General features: G+C 37.7%; 2 protein-coding genes across 2 annotated transcripts in view; both read left to right on the top strand.

Annotated features, from left to right (window-relative positions):
• Positions 1-3600, top strand: part of PNKP (Polynucleotide kinase 3'-phosphatase) — a 120406-nt gene extending 116806 nt beyond the window's left edge. The window contains exons 6-7 of the mRNA XM_067146551.2: positions 3245-3306; positions 3387-3600. Of these exons, the coding sequence (XP_067002652.2) occupies positions 3245-3306; positions 3387-3510 (186 nt within the window). The 3' untranslated portion in view covers positions 3511-3600. The remainder of the gene's footprint in view (positions 1-3244; positions 3307-3386) is intronic.
• A 4250-nt stretch (positions 3601-7850) lies between these two features.
• Positions 7851-16876, top strand: LOC136872722 (uncharacterized). Its single transcript, XM_067146550.1, has 4 exons — positions 7851-8429; positions 14977-15108; positions 16439-16650; positions 16739-16876. The coding sequence occupies exons 1-4, from the start codon at positions 8351-8353 to the stop codon at positions 16772-16774; spliced, it is 459 nt and encodes a 152-aa protein (XP_067002651.1). The 5' UTR covers positions 7851-8350; the 3' UTR covers positions 16775-16876.
• The last annotated feature ends 2600 nt before the right edge of the window (positions 16877-19476 follow it).

Raw genomic sequence — 19476 nt, 5'->3', positions numbered from 1 at the left:
CTTTCAGATGTGTTTATTTTTGTGATATTAGTCTTATTTAAGTGTTTGTGTGCTGCTGATGGCTCCAAGACTTGAAACATGTCCACTTTTGTTATATAAATTATCTTTTAAAATTATATTGGGGTACCGATATTTATTAGGTGGCTAATCTCTGACTATATATGTTTTTTCTCAATGTATACCTTGCCACAAGTACAGGGAATTTCATACATCCCAAGGTGGGAACAATTTGTCCTTGCTTTTGTCTAAACTGTGACCAGTTTTTGTGACAGTGCCAAACATGGTTTTTATATTGTGCCTGTGAAGGATCCTGACAATTCAGTCTGTGGTATTATGGATAAAAGGAAAGGAAGCAGTTCCCTTCACTTCTTCATTCTGTGAGGTTTGCCTAGTCATCCCTCTGGAATCCAGGGGTCTATAAATCTGTACATTGTTATAATCATTACCCTTGAACTTAACTTTGAGTATGTCCATCTCCTGGATAGGTGATGGCTCACAAGGTAGTTTCGCCCTCGTGGTGAATGTTGTGAGAATACCCTGTTTTTATGCTGGATGGTGGTGAGAATTTGCATGGGTAGGCTTATAATAGAAGGCATATCCTGAAGAGCCGTCCAGTTTCTTTCCCTAGAGCATCCAAGAAAGCAAGGCATCCATTCTCTAGAGCATCCAAGAAAGCAAGGCATCCATCTTGCTCCATCTCGGTAGTGATTTTAATTGAAGGATGCTCCTGATTTAGGTGGTCTAGAAAGTAGTGAAGTTTCTCAGGACCTCCTGTCCAGACCACAAATGTATCACCAACATAACCTCTACCAAATCATCAGTTTAACTAACGGCAAAGAAATGGCCTCCTCCTCAAAATGCTTCATGAAGAAATTAGCTCACACGAAATAGCTGTAAGTCATGCAGTGATGAAATAGCTTAATAATGTCCTCAGGGAACAGATGGACATTGAGAGACATGACTGATTCATTCGGCATTTTAGTGAATAAGGACTCCACATCAATTCTCTCCAGAATTGCATTGGCCTCAGGGATTACTGTTGATAACTTATTGACAAAATATATTGTGCCTAACGTATGATTTGGTACATCCTGTATGTGACTGAAGCAATTTGCTTAGCTATTTTGCCAGAGTGTACGAAGGAGAACCAATCGCACTGCCTGTTGGTCAGAGGGGAACGTTCTCTTTATGAATTTTTGGTAGTCCATATAATCTTGGTGGTACTGCGTCCACCTGTGTCAGATATTTAACCTCCTATTTTGAAACTGAAGACTGCTTTATGAGCTTCACAGCCGCATTGGACACAAAAGTCGTAGAGTCATGTGGACTCAGTGTGTAAACAGGTTATGACAGTAGAGCCAAGATCTTGTTCTTATACTCGCCCGTGTCCATTACTACCATTGCATTAACCTTTTATCAACTCTTTACTATCTGCTGGGAAGTACATCATGTAGAGTGTGTAGCGCCTTTTCCAGTATTACTTTCTATGAAGTTCATGTAACTCATTTCATCTTAACATAACTAAATGAATTTCATGGGACAGTTATTCTATCAGATCCATGATATTACTATTACTATGGACACAAGTATGTTCTCACCACAATTTTCATTGAGGAACTAAAGAAGTATTTCCTCGCATCTGAAAAGCTCTGCCCCAGTTCTCGATTTTCATCACGATCACCTTGAATTATTTCCAAATAGTCTTTACTCCAATTACAATATTTATCTAACATCACACTAACTAAATAACTATGCAGTCACCACACAACCAGCAAATCTCCCAGTAGCAGTCTTCTACATTGAGGCCTACCAAACATGCGTAACTGTTGAATATCCTTACGAGCTAACATTAATTCTCCTATTTCCTCACCGTGAGGGACTCCAAGTTAGACATTGGTCAGAACCCAGTCTGTGGTGTCAGCGGCACAATACCTCCCTTTGTCTTTCCATTTACTGTCCCAATTTTCTAACCTATTCCACCCTTCTGTTTCTATAGCCGACCCCATGTCAACTGTAGCATCATACGCTAAGTAATAATAACCCCATGATATAGAGGTAACGAGCCTGCCTCATACCTGGAGGCCTCAGATGCGATTTCCAGCCAGGTCAGGGATTTTTACCTGAATCTGAAGGCTGGTTTGAGGTCCAGTCAGTCTATGTGAGAACAATTGAGAGCTATCTGATGGTGAAATGGTGTCCCTAGCCTAGACAGCCAAGAATAATAGCTTAGAGGGTTCGTCACACTGGCCATGTGTCACCTCATAATCTACAGGCCTTCGGGCTAAGCAGTAGTCCATTACTAGGTCCAAGGCTCATTAGGGCATTTTTGCCATGGGGTTTGGTTATTATTGTTAATGTTGTAGTACTAAAGTAATTTAAGTTCTCATGTAGTCATATTCATAAGTTAGAAGTAACAGACATGAAAGTAGCGAGAATGATTGCTGGTACAAATAGGTGGGAACAATGGCAGGAGGATGCTTGGATTGAAGAGATAATGGCTAAGTTAGAAGTGAATTTGATGGATGAAGCTGTACGCATAAACTGGCTTCAGTGATGGGGTCATGTAAGGTGAATGGAGGAGGATAGTTTACCTAGGAAAATAATGGACTCTGTTATGGAGGGTAAGAGAAGTAGGGGGAGACCAAGACGACGAGTTAGACTCACTTTCTAACAATTTAAAGATAAGAGGTATAGAACTAAATAAGGTCACAGCACTAGTTGCAAATAGAGGATTGTGGCAATGTGTAGTAAATTCACAGAGGCTTGCAGACTGAACACTGAAAGGCATAATGGTCTATAATGGTGTGTGTGTGTGTGCGTGCATGCGTGTGTGTGTTTTTTTATACCTTGCATGTGTGAACTCTGTCACTGTCTCACCTTCGTGCTGTATTTTTTTTCCCCCGATAATTCTGTAACTTAGATCATTTTTGTAACTTGCCAAATTTTTCCCTTATTTTACTAGTCTTTGTTGTTTTATGTAAGAGACTTGGGACATACCCGTGTACTTGTGCACTTCATGCAGCTGTGCTCTAATAGTTTCTGGAGTTTTTCTAGTAATATTCAGGATCAAATTGGAAATTGACAATAAAATTGTAAGGATTTTGCCATTCTGGATCATCAGTTACACCAGATATATGAAGCACCAACCTAGATTCATATTTTTTAATACACATTCATAACTTTCAGTATTAATTGCATATTGTTTTACTTTTACTTTTTTTTTTTTTTTTTTTTTTTTTTTCAGTTTAGGGAACTGACAGACAAGAGCCACATGCAGATTACGGACATGATAATAAACATGTACAAGTAAGTACAATCTTGTGAAAAAAGAATTTGAAAATAAAGTGTCTTCAGAACCTTACTAATTTATGATTATTTGTTCACAGGAATAAATATGATGAACCTAAATTAAATGAAGGTTTCAGTGCTATATTGAAGATTAATTGTGTACCCAAGATAAAAGACCCCAAACTGAAAGAACTTTATCAAATGTATTTATTGGATAAATAATATCATTCATCTTTTGAAAATGGGAAGTGTTTATAAAGAGAATGATTGTTATCTTTTCATTCCTTTTAATGAAATAAAACTATTTTTATGCATGTGTCCAGAATAAGTCAAAAATTACATAAATTACCTTATTATTGTGTACAAGATGTAAGTTTTAGATGCGTGCAGATTTCTTTCTGAAAACAGCTTGCTTTTGAGAGATAGTGAGCTTGATGCCCATCATTGACAGTCTTGAAGATGACTTTTTCTGATTCCTCATTTTTGCATCAAGCAAATGTCAGGACTACCTTAATTAAGGCCATAGCTGCTACCATTCCTGTCTTCCAACTTTGGCAGTGCTGGGATTAAAAAGGGTTAAGTGACTGTAACATTAAACAGCCTACAGTAAGATGAAGTCATAGAATTTACAGAAAATATGAAGAAGAAAATATTTTTGACATAGAATACGTCTGTAGTATTGAAACTGTACTTGGCCAGTGAGCCTTCCAGAAACATGAAAAGTTTTCAAATAAAAATAATTTCTAGATAACACTGTGCCGGTAGTAAAGTGTTGAAGTCAGAATGTATTTCTGTTCTTTTGGACACTCATTTATGTAACCCTATTTGTTTGAAATTTTGTTTGATGAAAAACCTTTGGAACACACACAGTGTTTTAGGAGTTTCATCCGGTTTCATCATATTGAACTTTAAGAACATTTTAATTTTCGAAGCGAGCTTGATAGCTGCAGTCACTTAAGTGCTGCCAGTATCCACTATTCGGGAGACAGTTGGTTTGAACCCCACTGTCGGCAGCCCTGAAGATGGTTTTCCGTGGTTTCCCATTTTCATACCAGGCAAATGCTGGGGCTGTGTATTAATTAAGGCCATGGCTGCTTCCTTCCCACTCCTAGCCTTTTCCCATCCCTTCGTCGCCATAAGACCTATCTTTGTTGGTGCAACATAAAACAACTTGATATAGAAGTTGATTCCCATAGGGAACCTGAAATATTTGCACCGAATGAGTAAATTTATAATACCAATATAAATGGTCCCTTATTGGACATTATAAATTTTTTAGCTAACTCATTCTTTCCCAGCCCTTCGCCTCACTGTGCTAAGTTGCACTCATCAGTTGGTAAATAGCACACCTACCAAGATGCATGGCTAGTGCATACCACTGCGTATGCTACTTGGAGCCACCGGCAGTGCCAAGGTACTATGAGAGACTTTGTCTCATTACCGAAAATTGATGCCTGCCTGTCCTTCAGATGATACAGATGTTGATTCCCATAGGGAACCTGAAATATTTGTCCCGAATGAGTAAATTTATATTATAAGTGATCTGTTATTGGACGTTATAAATTTTCCAGCTAACTCTTTCCTGCTTGCCAGGTATGGAAATTGAAAACTAGTTTGGAAATTCCAGTTCATGTTTCCCATGCTAGGAGAGGAGGAAGTGACCGATTCCAGCACCCGGGGCCGGAACACACCTGTAACTGCTAGCCATAATTTGCCCTTGTTAACAACTGTGACTCGCACATGTACAGTAATCACTCTCAGCGGTGTTTTTACATGTGAACTGTTGTGAGAAGTGTTTGTTATGACGTGATGGGAAAGAAAAACAGTAGTTACGATGCACAATTTAAATTGTCTCTAATAGATTTTGCCGAAAAAAACGGCAGTCATACTCCATCTCATGAATTTTCCATAGCAGCATCACACGTGCGTTACTGGCTGAAGCAGAAAGAAGAATTATAGGGTATCAAGAAAACAACTTTATCATTTCGGGGAGAAAAAACCGGGAAACATCTAGAAATTGAAAAGGAAGATTTTTCTTATGTAAATCAATTGAAAATTGATGGCTTTTCAGTTTTCCATGACATGCTCCAGTTAAAGGCTGTAGAAGTAACAAAAACCTTGAAAATTCCTGACTTTAAAGCAAGCAGAGGGTGGCTTTGTTGGTTCATGAAAAGGGACAATCTTTTTCTTGGAAGAAGGACATCTCTGTGCCTGTGCCAGCGACTTCCGAACGACCACAGTGGAAAAATTGTACAGTTTCATAGATTTGTAATCGGGAAGCGGCGCGAGTTCTATTACCTACTATCGCAAATTGTAAATGCAGATCATACTCTGATTTTCTTTGATATGCCGAGAAACACTACAATTACCAAAAAGGGAGCATCCAACGTAGTCATGAAGACTACTGGGGCAGAGAAGCTTCGCTGCACAGTTATGCTAGCTGTTACTGTGGAAGGGAGAAAATTTTCTCCCTGTGTAATCTTCAAGGGAAAAACTATTCCTAAAGGGAAATTTCCTTCCTGTTTGCACATTCGTGTCCAGGAGAAAGGATGGATGGTGGCGGATCTCATGAAGGATTGGTTGCATGTTGTGTGGGGAAGACGGCCTGGCCATCTCTTAAACCACAGGTCTCTCTTGGTTTTGGACAGTTTCCGTGGCCATCTTGTTGATGTTTGCCAAGAAATGATCAACCAGAAGACTTATGCTGCAGTAATTCCTGATGACTTGACATCATCTTGATGTAAGTGTCAACAACCCATTCAAAGACAACATGCGGCGGGTATATTCTGAATGGATGGCGGAAGGTTCTCATACTCTTGACACCTACTGGGAAGATTGAGAGGCCTTCACTAGAATTAATGTGTGAGTGGATTATTTGTGCATGAGGACTGATTTTACAAGACATTATTGTAAAAAGTTTCAAGGAAACTGGCATTTCCAACGAATTAGATGGAACTGAAGAGGACTGCATCTGAGAGATGGAAGAGAATGGGAGTAATTCATTGCAGACGCCTTCGGAAGAAAGTAACGATGAATGACACGGTAAGTCTATTTCCTTGAAATGAAATACATATTAGCGTAGGCTATTTTACAGATTTTACCCCAATTTTATTTTTTTTAATTATTTAGCGTATGGCTAACACATCACATTACATTACATATAAATACAATAGTAATACATATTTACAATTTGAAGTATTTACAGGTTCAAATTCTTTACTTAGTCAACACACAAGGGTGAGAGCAGAAAAAAGTCTCTTGGGTTTCCCTGGTAGGCAGTGAGAGAACACTGCTCCACAATGTGCCGAACTGTTTGCTTCACAGCACCACAACTGCATGCTGCCGAATTAAGTATTCCCCATTTATGGAGTCCGAATCCTGTTGATAGTTGTCCAGGTCTTCCGTGGAAGATCAAAACCCTCTGGTTTGTTTTTCAGCCATGGTAGATAGTGATATTCTGATGGAGCACTGGATATCCATACTTGCTTCCAGGCCTGAAGCAGATTAAAATTAGCATCTGCTAGGTTTCTGGCTGTTCTAACAGGTGGGTGTCTAGATTTTAGCCTGTTAATAAGAGCATCATTCATGTCACCATGGATTGGCAACTGACTGTTGTTAGTTATTTTCCTATAATCTCGTAGGAGAGCATTTTCTCGACAGAGGTGGTGGAATACAGTAAACTAATATATATAGTAGTCTCCGTGTAAGGACGTACCCTAAGGGTGCAACCTTACCCTTTCACCGCTGTAATATTAAGGTATTGATTTATAGTTACTTTTCTTGCTGTTGGGTATCTTGCAGGTCTTTTTCAGTGTCGGTAACCATACAGTTTAGGGACCCTACTTGCTGATACGACGTCTTACAGTTACCGTTAATCTGGCACGTTGGCAACGTTCAGTCACTGTTCTAGTGTGAATTGCGTGTTGCCACCGCATTGCCTTTAAAGTCACTAGCGATACATTTGCGAGAATATTTAAAGCACATTTTCTTTTTCTGTGGGATTGCAAATCTATTTGGCTAATACCAGGTAAGTAGAATTGTGGTATGTTCGGAAATGCATTTAATAACATAGTTTGTGTGAAATGATGAGCACATCATTTTATTAATTACGTTCCTATTTCGTCCCATACTTATACGAACAGAATTCAATTGGGATGTCTAAGAAGGAAGAAAAATCTGCAAGAACTCCTCCGAAAAGGAAAGTAAGGTTACGTCCTTTACAAACATCAGGTCAAGAAATGCTTGTACATTGCTACGAGCAATTGAAACTGGAAGACGACGAAGAAGGTATCAGTCGTAGTGATACGAAGCTAATGGCAGGAGTTTCATTATTAACTGGGGTAAGTGTTCATTTTTATCTTGTTTCTATGATAAGTTTCTGACATAATGACAATCAGTTGAAATGGAGCAATATTTAATTCTGAACCTAACCTAACCTGATCATGTAGGCTTAGGCCTATTACCATGTCCTGTGTCGACTTCGATACGGTTTGTAGACTTAACCTTTGTGTATTCTTGTTGACTTACGGTATATGTGTATGTAGTATATTTCTGTGTGTGTATTCTTACAGTGTAGTTTCGGTTTAGTCCGAAAAGTAATAGGAAATTTCAAGAAGGGAGTTGAATTTTCTACACCAGGTAAACGCCGGAAGCTTGAACATCCAGTGACCAGCATAGACAGTTTTTCTAAGGAAGCGATAGCAAGGTTTATTTATGATAAATTACATAAAGGTAAGGTAACTTCACAAGGAATCTATTGCAACATTATTGATAGAAATTGGCACGCAGGTGAGATAACCTCCCAGAAATGTTTTGTGCATGTATTGACATACAGCTCTTTTGAGCCCCTTGTAACTCTCTTTTTTCTTCCCACAGGAGAAGTTGTAACTGTAAGAAAGGTTTTCGACCACATGGAAGCAAATTATGACACTTATTTGTACAAGGGCTCAGAAACATCATTAAGAAGAATTTTGAAGGCCATGGGGTTTGTGTGGAGTAAAGGTGATCCCTATGCATATGTTAGAGAAAATGAAGACATTGTTTTAAGAGATCCTGTTTTCTGATGGAATACATGCGTAATAAGGACAGTGAGAAACCAAAACCTGTTGTTTTCTTGGATGAGACTTGGATTTTTATGAATGGTGAATATATATGTTATATATTATACTAGCTGATGTACCCGTGCTTCGCTACGGAATTCTAAACTTTATACAGAATTCTAGGTTAAGTAGTGTAAACGTTGTGAGCAAGATTGTATTAAGTTGCATAGCTCTTAAAGTTGCCCTAGAAGCATGACTGGCAAGTCACCAACGTCTTTTCTCATATGAAGACTGGGTTAGGGAATTTTCATTGTAATGGTAGGCCAGCTTGCCTTCCGTCAGTCACAATCAGGTTGGGGAGTTTTCATTATAATGGCAGACACTCACTCTCCGCCTGCCTTTATAGATTCTCAGAAAGACTCTCTTAGTGGTTTTCCCAACTGAAATGAACATGGGTCATTACAATAACGTCAGTAGGAATGGCGCGATTAAGAGCAATGCCTTCATATGAAAAAAATCGATCAAATGAAAACTTTTTCTCACTTTTCACGAACAGTACTATGGTGCCGAACTAACAGTCCAAAGCTACATAGCTGGAATGACCAAGATGCAGACATCCATGATCCGTGAACAATCTTCGTCCTTTTTTTGGCGGGGGAGGGGGGTTTCAAATAGTGGATAGTCCCAGGGCAAAAACTATGCCCATTTACTTATCTGTTTCCTGGGAGTACCCGATGAGTCGGAAAATCTCAATTCACTACACTGGCGGGGGAAAGAACTATCCGACGTGGAGGCAATTTTTCCTCCAAGCCAGAGAAGAAACAACATCTTTGCTGCTAATTTGGAATTAAATTAATGTAGATTTAATGACAGTGAAGAGGAAGAAGCTTTTCCTAAGAAACGGCTCTTTTCAGGGTTGAATTTCGAGTTATTTAGTGAGTTGTGGTACTATAATTTGGAATAGGGCTAAATTGTAATTCCAGACCAGTTCATACTACTACTACTACTACTACTACTACTACTAACTGAGCCTCTGACTTAAGTGCGCACACTGCTCATTCAAAACAGCGCGTCAGAGTAGGTATCGAATAGCTGGCACACTATGATGAACCAGTGTGTTACGTACCAGCAGTATCAGAAAATGTATGAACCAGAGGAATAGCACGCTAAAGAAGAAAGATATCTAACTCCTCAGCTATTTCCCGCCAATATTCAGTTAGGCTGTTATACTCGGGACGCAGCAGTAATCCCATCTATCGGAGCTGAATGTCAGCATAAGAAACAAAGAACATTACAACAAACAACGGTCAGTGTAATGTTATTGTTGATCTATGTTACGCGCTTTTGATATTGTAGGCCTTCACATTATTAATTGTCTTCCAGTTCTGACATACCACTCTTATCATAGTTGGTACGGTAAAACTGAATAAAACATAAATTATCGGAAATTATATTCTCTATAACTTTTGTTATGTAGTACTTTTCCATAGGACCAAGAACATAGGTATTTAAAAATTACATTTTAGGTGCCTTCCCGTAAACTACCATTTCACCCAGGGTGAATAACATTGTTTATACCTTAAACTGTAGTTTCTTATTCCCCGACTCTATATACCGATTTTCATTAAATTCTGTTCACCCATTTTATCGGGGCTCGGCGTTGATATGGACTTAGCAACAAAAATCCAAATTCATGAATATCCGTGTTATCATACCCGGTATGGTAAAAATGTTTAAGACGTAAATGATCGGAAATGTAATTCTATATAACTTTAGTTATGTAGTATTTATCAAAAGGACCACTAATAACATAAATATTTGAGAATTGAATTTTAGGCCTTCCCTTAAACTACCATTTCACTCAGCGTGAATAAAATAATTTATAGCCTAGATTATAGAGGCTCACACCCCAACTCTACATACCGATTTTTAATGAATTCTCTTCAGCCGTTTTCTCGTGATGCGTATACATACATACATACAGACAGACAGAAATTACGGAAAAGTAAAAACTGCATTTTCTTGTTACTGTGGACATGATCGATACAGAAATACCATTCTTTTGAAATTCTGAGCAATGTACAGACAAAACTCTTATTTTATATATGTATGTTTAGTCCTCAGCCCGGAGGCTGGTTGGATTCTCAAAAGCTCTGCCATCAGCTGTCATAGATGGCCTAGGCATCACTGAAGAGGCATACTAGGGAAATGAGGAGTGAGGTAGTTTCCTGTTGCTTTCCTCACGAGCCAGAAGTTGCCATTACATATCAGTCTGCCAAGCCCACTGAAATGTATGCACCAACCGACCCTATGAGCAATATTTTCACACCATTCATATCAGGGACTGGCTGCAGAAGGAATGGCATTACTAGCATCAGATATTGAAGAAATACTTTGGGTGAAAACAAGGGTAAAACAGAACAGGGAGGTTAATCTATGTTTCGGTTTTGTATACAATCCTCCCGAGGACTCGACACTGGCAAACAAGGAATTCTTCACAGAATTAGCACTAGAAGTAAACAGATTAAGGAATATATATGAAGACATAGGTATTGTAATAATGGGGGACTTTAATGCGAGGATTGCAGACTTAAAACCAATTTATAGTAAAGAGGCTGAGGAAATAATAATTAGAAAAATAATTAGTCAAGATAAAGTTTGCAATAACTATGGTGGAAAACTGTTAGAATTATGTGGTACAGAAGAACTCTGTATTTTAAATGGGTGGTGGCCAGGAGATGAATTGGGTAATTTAACGTTTATAACAGAAATGGGTGGTAGTGCAATTCACCTAGTATTATGTTCTAGGGAGGCATTACCACTCATTAAGAGGATAAATGTTAAAGGTTGGGGAGAATCGCATCACTTACCCATAATTATTAATATGGTAAGCACGGAAGAGAATACTGGGGGGAATTATATAAATAATATTAAAGAGAGGCCAGTGACAAAATATATATGGAGAGAAGACCTCAGCGCAGAATTCAAGGAATATTTTGAAGGTAGGTCCTTTGAAATGATCAAGATAGGAATAAAGTCCGCGATGGAAGATAATAAAACAGACGAGGCGATAAAGCTATTAGAAAACTCAATACTGATGGCAGGACATAAGATGCGGGCTCGGAAGGTAAGAATACAAAGAAATAGTGGGTGGTACAATGAAGAATGCAGACAAAAAAAATCAGAAGTTATGAAAGCCCTAGACACATTCAGAAAAATAGGCGGGCAGGAACCAAGAACTGCATTCTGTAGCAAAAGAAAAGAGTATAAAGAATTATTGGTAAGAACTAAAGTTTTGTGGCAGAAGAAACAAACTGACAACTTAAACAGAGAGGCTCTGAATAATAATACTAAGAAAGTATGGCTTAAAATAAATCAAATTTGTAAGGATAGAAAAAATATAACCCAGGTAAACATAAGCCATAGAGAATGGATACATTACTTTAGTAAATTATTAAGTGGTGAAGATAGTTGGAAACAGAATGTTCAGAAGAGGGGAATCTCGAGAGGATTGCGGTGCTCCCTGCCCGATTTAGATAAGGAAATTTCAGCCGCTGAAGTAAAAGAAATATTAGAGAAAGGGAGGAAAGGGAAAGCAGGAGTAATTTCAGGCATAAACAATGAATTCTGGAAGGAAGCAAGCAAAAATAGCTTTATCCTAGCTAGTATAGTCAAAATATTTAACAAGATCTTCGAGGGAGCAAGATTCCCTAAATCATGGCAAGAAGGTATCATCTGTCCTGTATACAAGAATCGTGGAGAGAGATCTAACCCAAGTAACTATAGAGGGATTACGTTGCTAGATGCTTTAAGCAAGATATACACAAGGATATTGGCAAAAAGATTAATGAATTGGGCAGAGGAGTACTCGATCCTGTCGAGATTACAAGCAGGATTCAGAAAGGGAATGAGGACTAGTGACAATATAATGGTAGTTAAAACAATATTAGATAAATATATCAAAAAGAAAAGAGGCAAGTTGTACATTACCGTAATTGATTTAGAAAAGGCTTTTGATTCGGTGAGTAGAAAAGCTGTTGCCCATAAGTTGGGGCAGATCGGAGTATCAGCTAAAATTATAAGAGCAATTGATAATATATATTCGGAATTTAAATGTTCAGTCAAAGTTAAGAATGGTTTAGTAGTGGGAGAGATAACTTCTAAAGTGGGCCTTAAACAAGGGTGTAAACTGTCCCCCATATTATTTTTATTGTTTATTAACGATATTTTACACTCGAAAGAATTTCAGAAAGGAGCTTCTCCATGTCTTGAGTGCCAAGATATTCCAGGCCTAATCTTTGCGGACGATATCATTTTACTTGCATTAACACCCAGCAAGATGCAAAATAGTATTAATGAGGTAGAGAACTACTGCAAAGAGTGGAATTTAAAGGTTAACCCACAGAAAACCAGAGTAATGGTCTGTAAAAGGGGTGTTAAGCATTCTAAGAGTGAACAGTGGTGGATGGGTAGGACAAAGTTAGAAGTGGTAAAATAAATCGAATACTTAGGGACGATTATAAGTGGTAATGGAAACTGGTCTGACCAGATAAAAAGATCAAAAATGAGGGGAATAAGTGCCTTGGCTGGTAGCAAAATATTAGATAAAAAGATGCCTAACATAGAATACAAAATCCAGGAAAACATATTTAATGCAATAGTTAAAGCTAAAGTACTGTATGGATCAGAAATTTGGGGAGTAGTCAGGGAATTGTAGCTTTAGATGTAATCGTTAGCAAATTTGCCAAAATAATTATGGGACTACCTAACTGTACTGCAAATAGTGGAGTAAGAATGATGTGTGAAGGGGTGAGTATGCGAGCTGAGATTGCTAAGCGAATAGTCAAGTATTGGTTGAGATTAAAGACTGGGGGAGGTGGTGAAATGTTAGGCTTAGCCTACCATCACCAAATGAAGCATTTAAACGAAGGCTACTGGATGGATGGGGTGAAGAAGCTTCTAGAGTACATAGGAATGGAATCATACTGGGTGACTAATATTGAAAGGGATGACAGGAGATTGCATAAGAAAGTAGTTCAAAGAGTGAAAGATATAGAAAGACAAACAATTAGGACAGAATGCAATAGTAAGAGAACACTAATAGAATTTTGTAAAATAAGTGAGAATATGACAATAAGGACACAAATGTCAACAAAAAGGGTAATGAGAGGAATAATCTGGTGGCTGATGGGAGTGTATAAAAATAAAGCTTTAAGAGAAAAAAATGACGAAAATAAATGTATTTTATGTAATTCAAATATGGAAGTGGCTCATTTGATTAAGGACTGCAAAGAAACTAGAAACATTAGAGAGAAATACATAGAAAGGAAAGAATTGGACAAAATTCTAAATGAAAATGAACTGTACACACTCTCCAGTCTATTAAGCAGAGAATGGAAGAAACCGGGAAAGATAGCCAAATTATTTAATGTTATGAGAGGTATTTGGGAAAAAAAATGTAAAGAAAACAGAGATAATTACATGTAGCTACGTTCAAAGATATATGTAACTAACTATTAATGAATATGTCTGTGGTAGTAAATTATAACTGAATGTGGAATTAATATATTCGATTTATTCACAGATATGGAACATTATATAGTATAACTCACTAATAAGTAAGGGCGAAAATAATTTTAAGTTTAGTATTATGTTTTGTTTTTATATTTGTTCAGTTTTGTTTCTTTTTTCCTTAGGTATTGTATATTTCTAATTAGTAGATTCGATTCACTGATATGTAAGCCGTACTGTATACCTTCTAATGAGTTTGATGGTTGTTTGTCGGCCCGTTTTTATTTTGGTTTTATTTTAGTTTGGTTTTGTTAGTTTGTTTGTTTTTGGCTGCTGACTTACAGTAGATTTGGAAGAGGGGGAGATAGGCCTGTCCTATCTCAAACTAAAGTGTTGATTCGGTACGTCTGCACATGTAAAGTAGAGTAAAGTAGTGAATAGTGTTAGGTTAGAGGAAGTAAGTTGTCAATGAGACAGTGAAAGATGAGCCGAGTTATGGAATCCGTCTCGGCAGTGAAATACAGGTGTGACAGCCTACATGTGGAGCTAGGCAATCCGCACACATGTGGGTTGTTACAGGAAGGAGTGGTGAGGAAATAACATTGACAGCTTAAAGGGTCTATGAGGTATCGGTTCCCAAGCCTCATGAGACGTCTGGTCGTGGCATCCCAGGGAAGGGTGGTAGCAGTTCCTCACCAGGGGTGATGTCGCGGCCGGACAGATTTAGGATAGATTTAGTATATATTTATGTAGTAAAGTAGTTAGTTTAGTTAGGTGGTGTGTTGCATGTGGAGCTGGCGATCCGCCCATGTGCAAGATGCTACAAACAAAGTAGATTTAGAAGTAGTTAAGTAGTATATTCATGTAGTAAGTAGTTAGTTTAGTTAGGTGGTGTGTTGCATGTGGAGCTGGCGATCCGCCCATGTGCAAGATGCTACACAGTAGATTTAGAAGTAGTAAGTAGTTAGTGTCTAGCTATAAATAGTCTGTGAGTGTTTTATTTTGAATTGCATATTGGAACATCGTAACTGGGCGAAAGCCTGTTATGTTCAGTTCAATAAATTCATTCATATAAAAATCTTAGAATAATTTATCTTCATCAGGTGTCTTTGGTTTCAAATGTGCATTTCCCTTTCAGGGTCACCCACATACTCCTGGAATAAACCACACAAATCTGGACATGATGTTCAAGGAGTAATTCGTCGACCTGTGTCTGAGGGAGGAAGACTGGTTATTGTTCATGCTGGAACGAAAGATGGCTTTGTACCTGGTATGTTCTTACTTTATTTTACTTCATTTTATTATAGTGAGGTGATCTCTCTTTACATAGTTATGAGGGTATTTAGGGTTTGTAGTACGGATGTAAAGGGGGAGGGCACATAAGTCTCTGATAAGACCCCAACTTGAGTACAGTTCCCGTGTATGAGACCCTCACTAGGATTACTTGATTTGAGAACTGGAAAAGTTCAAAAGAAAGAAGCACGATTTGTTGTGGGTGATTTCTGACAAAAGAGTAGCGTTACAAAAATTTTATCGGGTTTGGGCTGGGAAGACTTGGGTGAAAGGAGACGAGTTGCTGGACTAAGTGGTATGTTCCAAGCTGTCGGTGGATAGGTGGTGTGGAATGACATTGGTAGACGAATGCGTTTCAGTGGTATTTTAAAAGTAGGTAAGATCACAGTATAGTGATAAAGTTGAGGATGAAAAGTGGGGCAAATATTTGGTTTTTTTTAAGAAGGGAGTTAGGGATTGGAGTAATTTACCAAGGGAGATGTTCAATAAATTTCCAAATTCGTTGCAATTACTGAAGAAAATACTAGGCCTATCCCTGAAACTACATCTTCCACCTGGGCGACTGTCCTAAGTGCAGATCAGTGGTGACTTAGTGATTGAAATTGACTGGCACTAGATCGGAAGTGGCATTATAACTTACCGCTCATTGGGCTCTGTACATGGATTTTTGATTTTGACTTCTCCACTGTTAAGGAATCTCTTGGTTATTAAAAAGACTTGCAGGTATTCACTTTAGGCCAATGATTAACCTTAGAGAGGTACTTCAATCAAAACTTCCCCAGTGTATTTTCATATAATATTACTGGATATTTGTATCAGTAAATTACTTGTATTGTAGGCCTATTTATTATGTTTATTCTGCATTCGACAATCTCCACCTGAATCAGTGCTTGATACCTGACTGTTGAACACCTTCCAAGCTTCTTATTTCTTACTGCCTGATATAGGTTCAGTGTTCGCAGCAATTACATTTGTTCTAAGGTATTGAAATGGGTGTTTATACTTATATCTTTAATGCAAGTGATCGTGGACTTGTAATCCAGATATAGGTCTACTAATGGAAATACATTCATGAGAGAGGTTAGGATAAATTAGTGTAAGTAGTAATTCATTGACTTCATCATCAGGTGACTTTGCTACTTAGTAGTTGGTTTCACTTAAAATCAGACATCTTTTTGTATCATTCAACAGAAATCACATTTTTTATCAATTAATAGGCCTATCCTTGAAGAGGAGTGATCTCATATTTTTAGGGAATACTTTTTTTAGAAGAAATAACTTCATACTAAAACTTAAAATTCTTACAGTTGCTGATTTGATATTTGCTACAAACTTAAAGAGAAATCAGGATTACCATGGTGCTATGAACAGTGAGAAATTTCAGATGTGGGTGGAAACGCAATTAATCATAGGATTAAGAAATATAGGACCCTGTGTTATTGTAATGGATAATGCACCATATCACTGTAAGCTTGTTCAGCATCAACCAACAACGAAATGGAGGAAGGATCAATTAGTGGTAATTATACTTCATTGAATATTTCCTTTTACTGAATGATATTTAATGATGTTACAGAAATTAATTTTTATTTTTCCTTTAATTTCAGGTATCCGGCTCCTATCTTCAACGAATTCTTGCATGATATTAAAAGAATGGTTTCCTTATAATTATTGCTAGGGAACATATTATTGTCTTTGAATTTTTATTAAAATTAGCTCTGTTATACATATTTTCAATTATTTTGTACTATTGTACATACATACATACATACATACATATATACATTATCATTATAGACTGTTATGCCTTTCAGTGTTCAGTCTGCAAGCCTCTGAGAATTTACTAAACATCGCCACAATCCTCGATTTGCAACTAGTGTTGTGGCGTCATTTAGCTCTGTACCTCTTATCTTTAAATCATTAGAAACCAAGTCTAACCATCGTCGTCTTGGTCTACCTCTACTTCTCTTACCCTCCATAGCAGAGTCCATTATTCTCCTAGGTAACCTATCCTCCTCCATTCGCCTCACTTGACCCCACCACCAAAGCCGGTTTATGCGTACAGCTTCATCCATTGAGTTTATTCCTAAATTAGCCTTTATCTCCTCATTCTGAGTACCCTCCTGCCATTATTCCCACCTGTTTGTACCAACAATCATTCTTTCTACTTTCATGTCTGTTACTTCTAACTTATGAATAAGATATCCTGAGTCCACCCAACTTTCGCTCCCGTAAAGCAAAGTTGGCCTGAAAACAGACCGATGTAAAGATTGTTTCGTCTGGGATCTGACTTCCTTCTTACAGAATACTGCTGATCGTAACTGCGAGCGCTTGATTCAATCTCACTTACTATATTACCATCCTGGGTGAACAGACAACCTAAATACTTGAAATTATAGACCTGTTCTAGCTTTGTATCACCAATCTGACATTCAATTCTTTTGAATTTCTTACCTACTGACATCAATTTAGTCTTCGAGAGGTTAATTTTCATACCATACTCATTGCACCTATTTTCAAGTTCCAAGATATTAGACTGCAGGCTTTCAGCATAGGCCAAACTGCTTACTACATTTCCACCTAACTGAATCCCTCCCTGCCATTTTATACCTTTCAGCAGATGATCCATTTAAACTACGAACAGCAAAGGTGAAAGATTACAGCCTTGTCTAACCCCTGTAAGTACCCTGAACCAAGAACTCATTCTACCATCAATTCTCACTGAAGTCAATTGTCAACATAAATGCCTTTGATTGATTTTAATAATCTACCTTTAATTCCATAGTCCCCCAGTATAGCAAACATCTTTTCCCTCGGTACCCTGTCATATGCTTTCTCTAGATCTACGAAACATAAACACAACTGCCTATACCTCTCGTAGCATTTTTCAATTACCTGGCGCATACTGAAAATCTGATCCTGACAGCCTCTCTGTGGTCTGAAACCACACTGGTTTTCATCCAGCTTCCTCTCAATGACTGATCGCACCCTCCCTTCCAAGATGCCAGTGAATACTTTGCCTGGTATACTAATCAATGAGATACCTTGATAGTTGTTGCAATCCTTCCTGTTCGCTTGCTTATAGATCCATTTAAACTACGAACAGCGAAGGTGAAAGATTACAGCCCTACACACTAATGAAACCAAAATTTTAGAACAATTAAATGGAATAGATCCCCATATAAAATTCACAATGGAAACAGAAAACAATTACACCATAAACTATCTAGACATATCTATTACCAGGCACAATGACCATTTAACATATAAAATATATAGAAAGCCCACTCACACATCCAATACAATAAAAATAGACTCTACCCACCCTAACACACACAAGAAAGCTGCATATTATAGTATGATATATACCACATACCACTAACAAAAAAAGAACTAAATAAAGAACTTAATTTAATCCATGAAACAGCCAGACAGAATGGATATAAAAAAGAAATGATCAATAAGATAATATACAAAATAGAAAATCAACCCAAATCCAAATTAATCACAACCGAAAAAAACAAAAAGGACTACGTAAGATTCACCTATAACAACAGCTATATACATCCCATAACAACTTTAAAAAACGAGGCCTAAAAATAGTTTACAAAACCACACGCAGCAATACCAATATCTTACATAATTCTAAATCTGTTAACAATATAAATTGATACAACCACTCAGGAGTCTATCGCATGAAATGTAACGACTGTGAGGCCAGTTACATAGGACATACTGGGAGGAACTTCCAAATACGATACAACGAACACCTAAATGCAATAAAACATAGACATTTTTCAGCCATAGGACAACATATCGAAGACCATAAACACAAATTTACAAATATTGATAATGACATGCAAATCCTAAGTACCAACCCCAAAAACCCCTTGCTCAGTATCATGGAAGAATTTTACATAAACCTAGACCAATACGTCAATCCAAATTTTAACTTGAATGAAATTACAGAAAAAACCAACATCCTTTTTGATGCAGTTATTCCCCTCCTAAAAAGTAATTATCTAAAAAGAGTTAAGAAACAACATCCGATACATACAGAAGAACCGCCCAAAGACACCTCCCACTCTAATCCCACTCCCCCAACAGCCGCTCCTCCTACCCCTCCTAACTTCCCCTCTACAGCCGCGAGTAGCAGCCACAGACTAACACGTAACAGAACTCGACGTGCTGCCGTGCAACGCACACAGTGTCAACACCCAGAGTAAGTACTATACACACAACTCTACTCTTTACAAATCCATCAAATGCCATTTCTTATACATTTCATTTCTATTTACAGATATCACAGCCTACAACATATAGAAAGAAGCCCACACGCTATCAT

Source organism: Anabrus simplex, chromosome 4 (genome assembly GCF_040414725.1).
Source record: "Anabrus simplex isolate iqAnaSimp1 chromosome 4, ASM4041472v1, whole genome shotgun sequence".
NCBI lineage: Eukaryota > Metazoa > Arthropoda > Insecta > Orthoptera > Tettigoniidae > Anabrus > Anabrus simplex.
The sequence above is the reverse complement of the archived record's forward strand: the minus strand, read 5'-3'. Positions and strand labels throughout refer to the sequence as shown.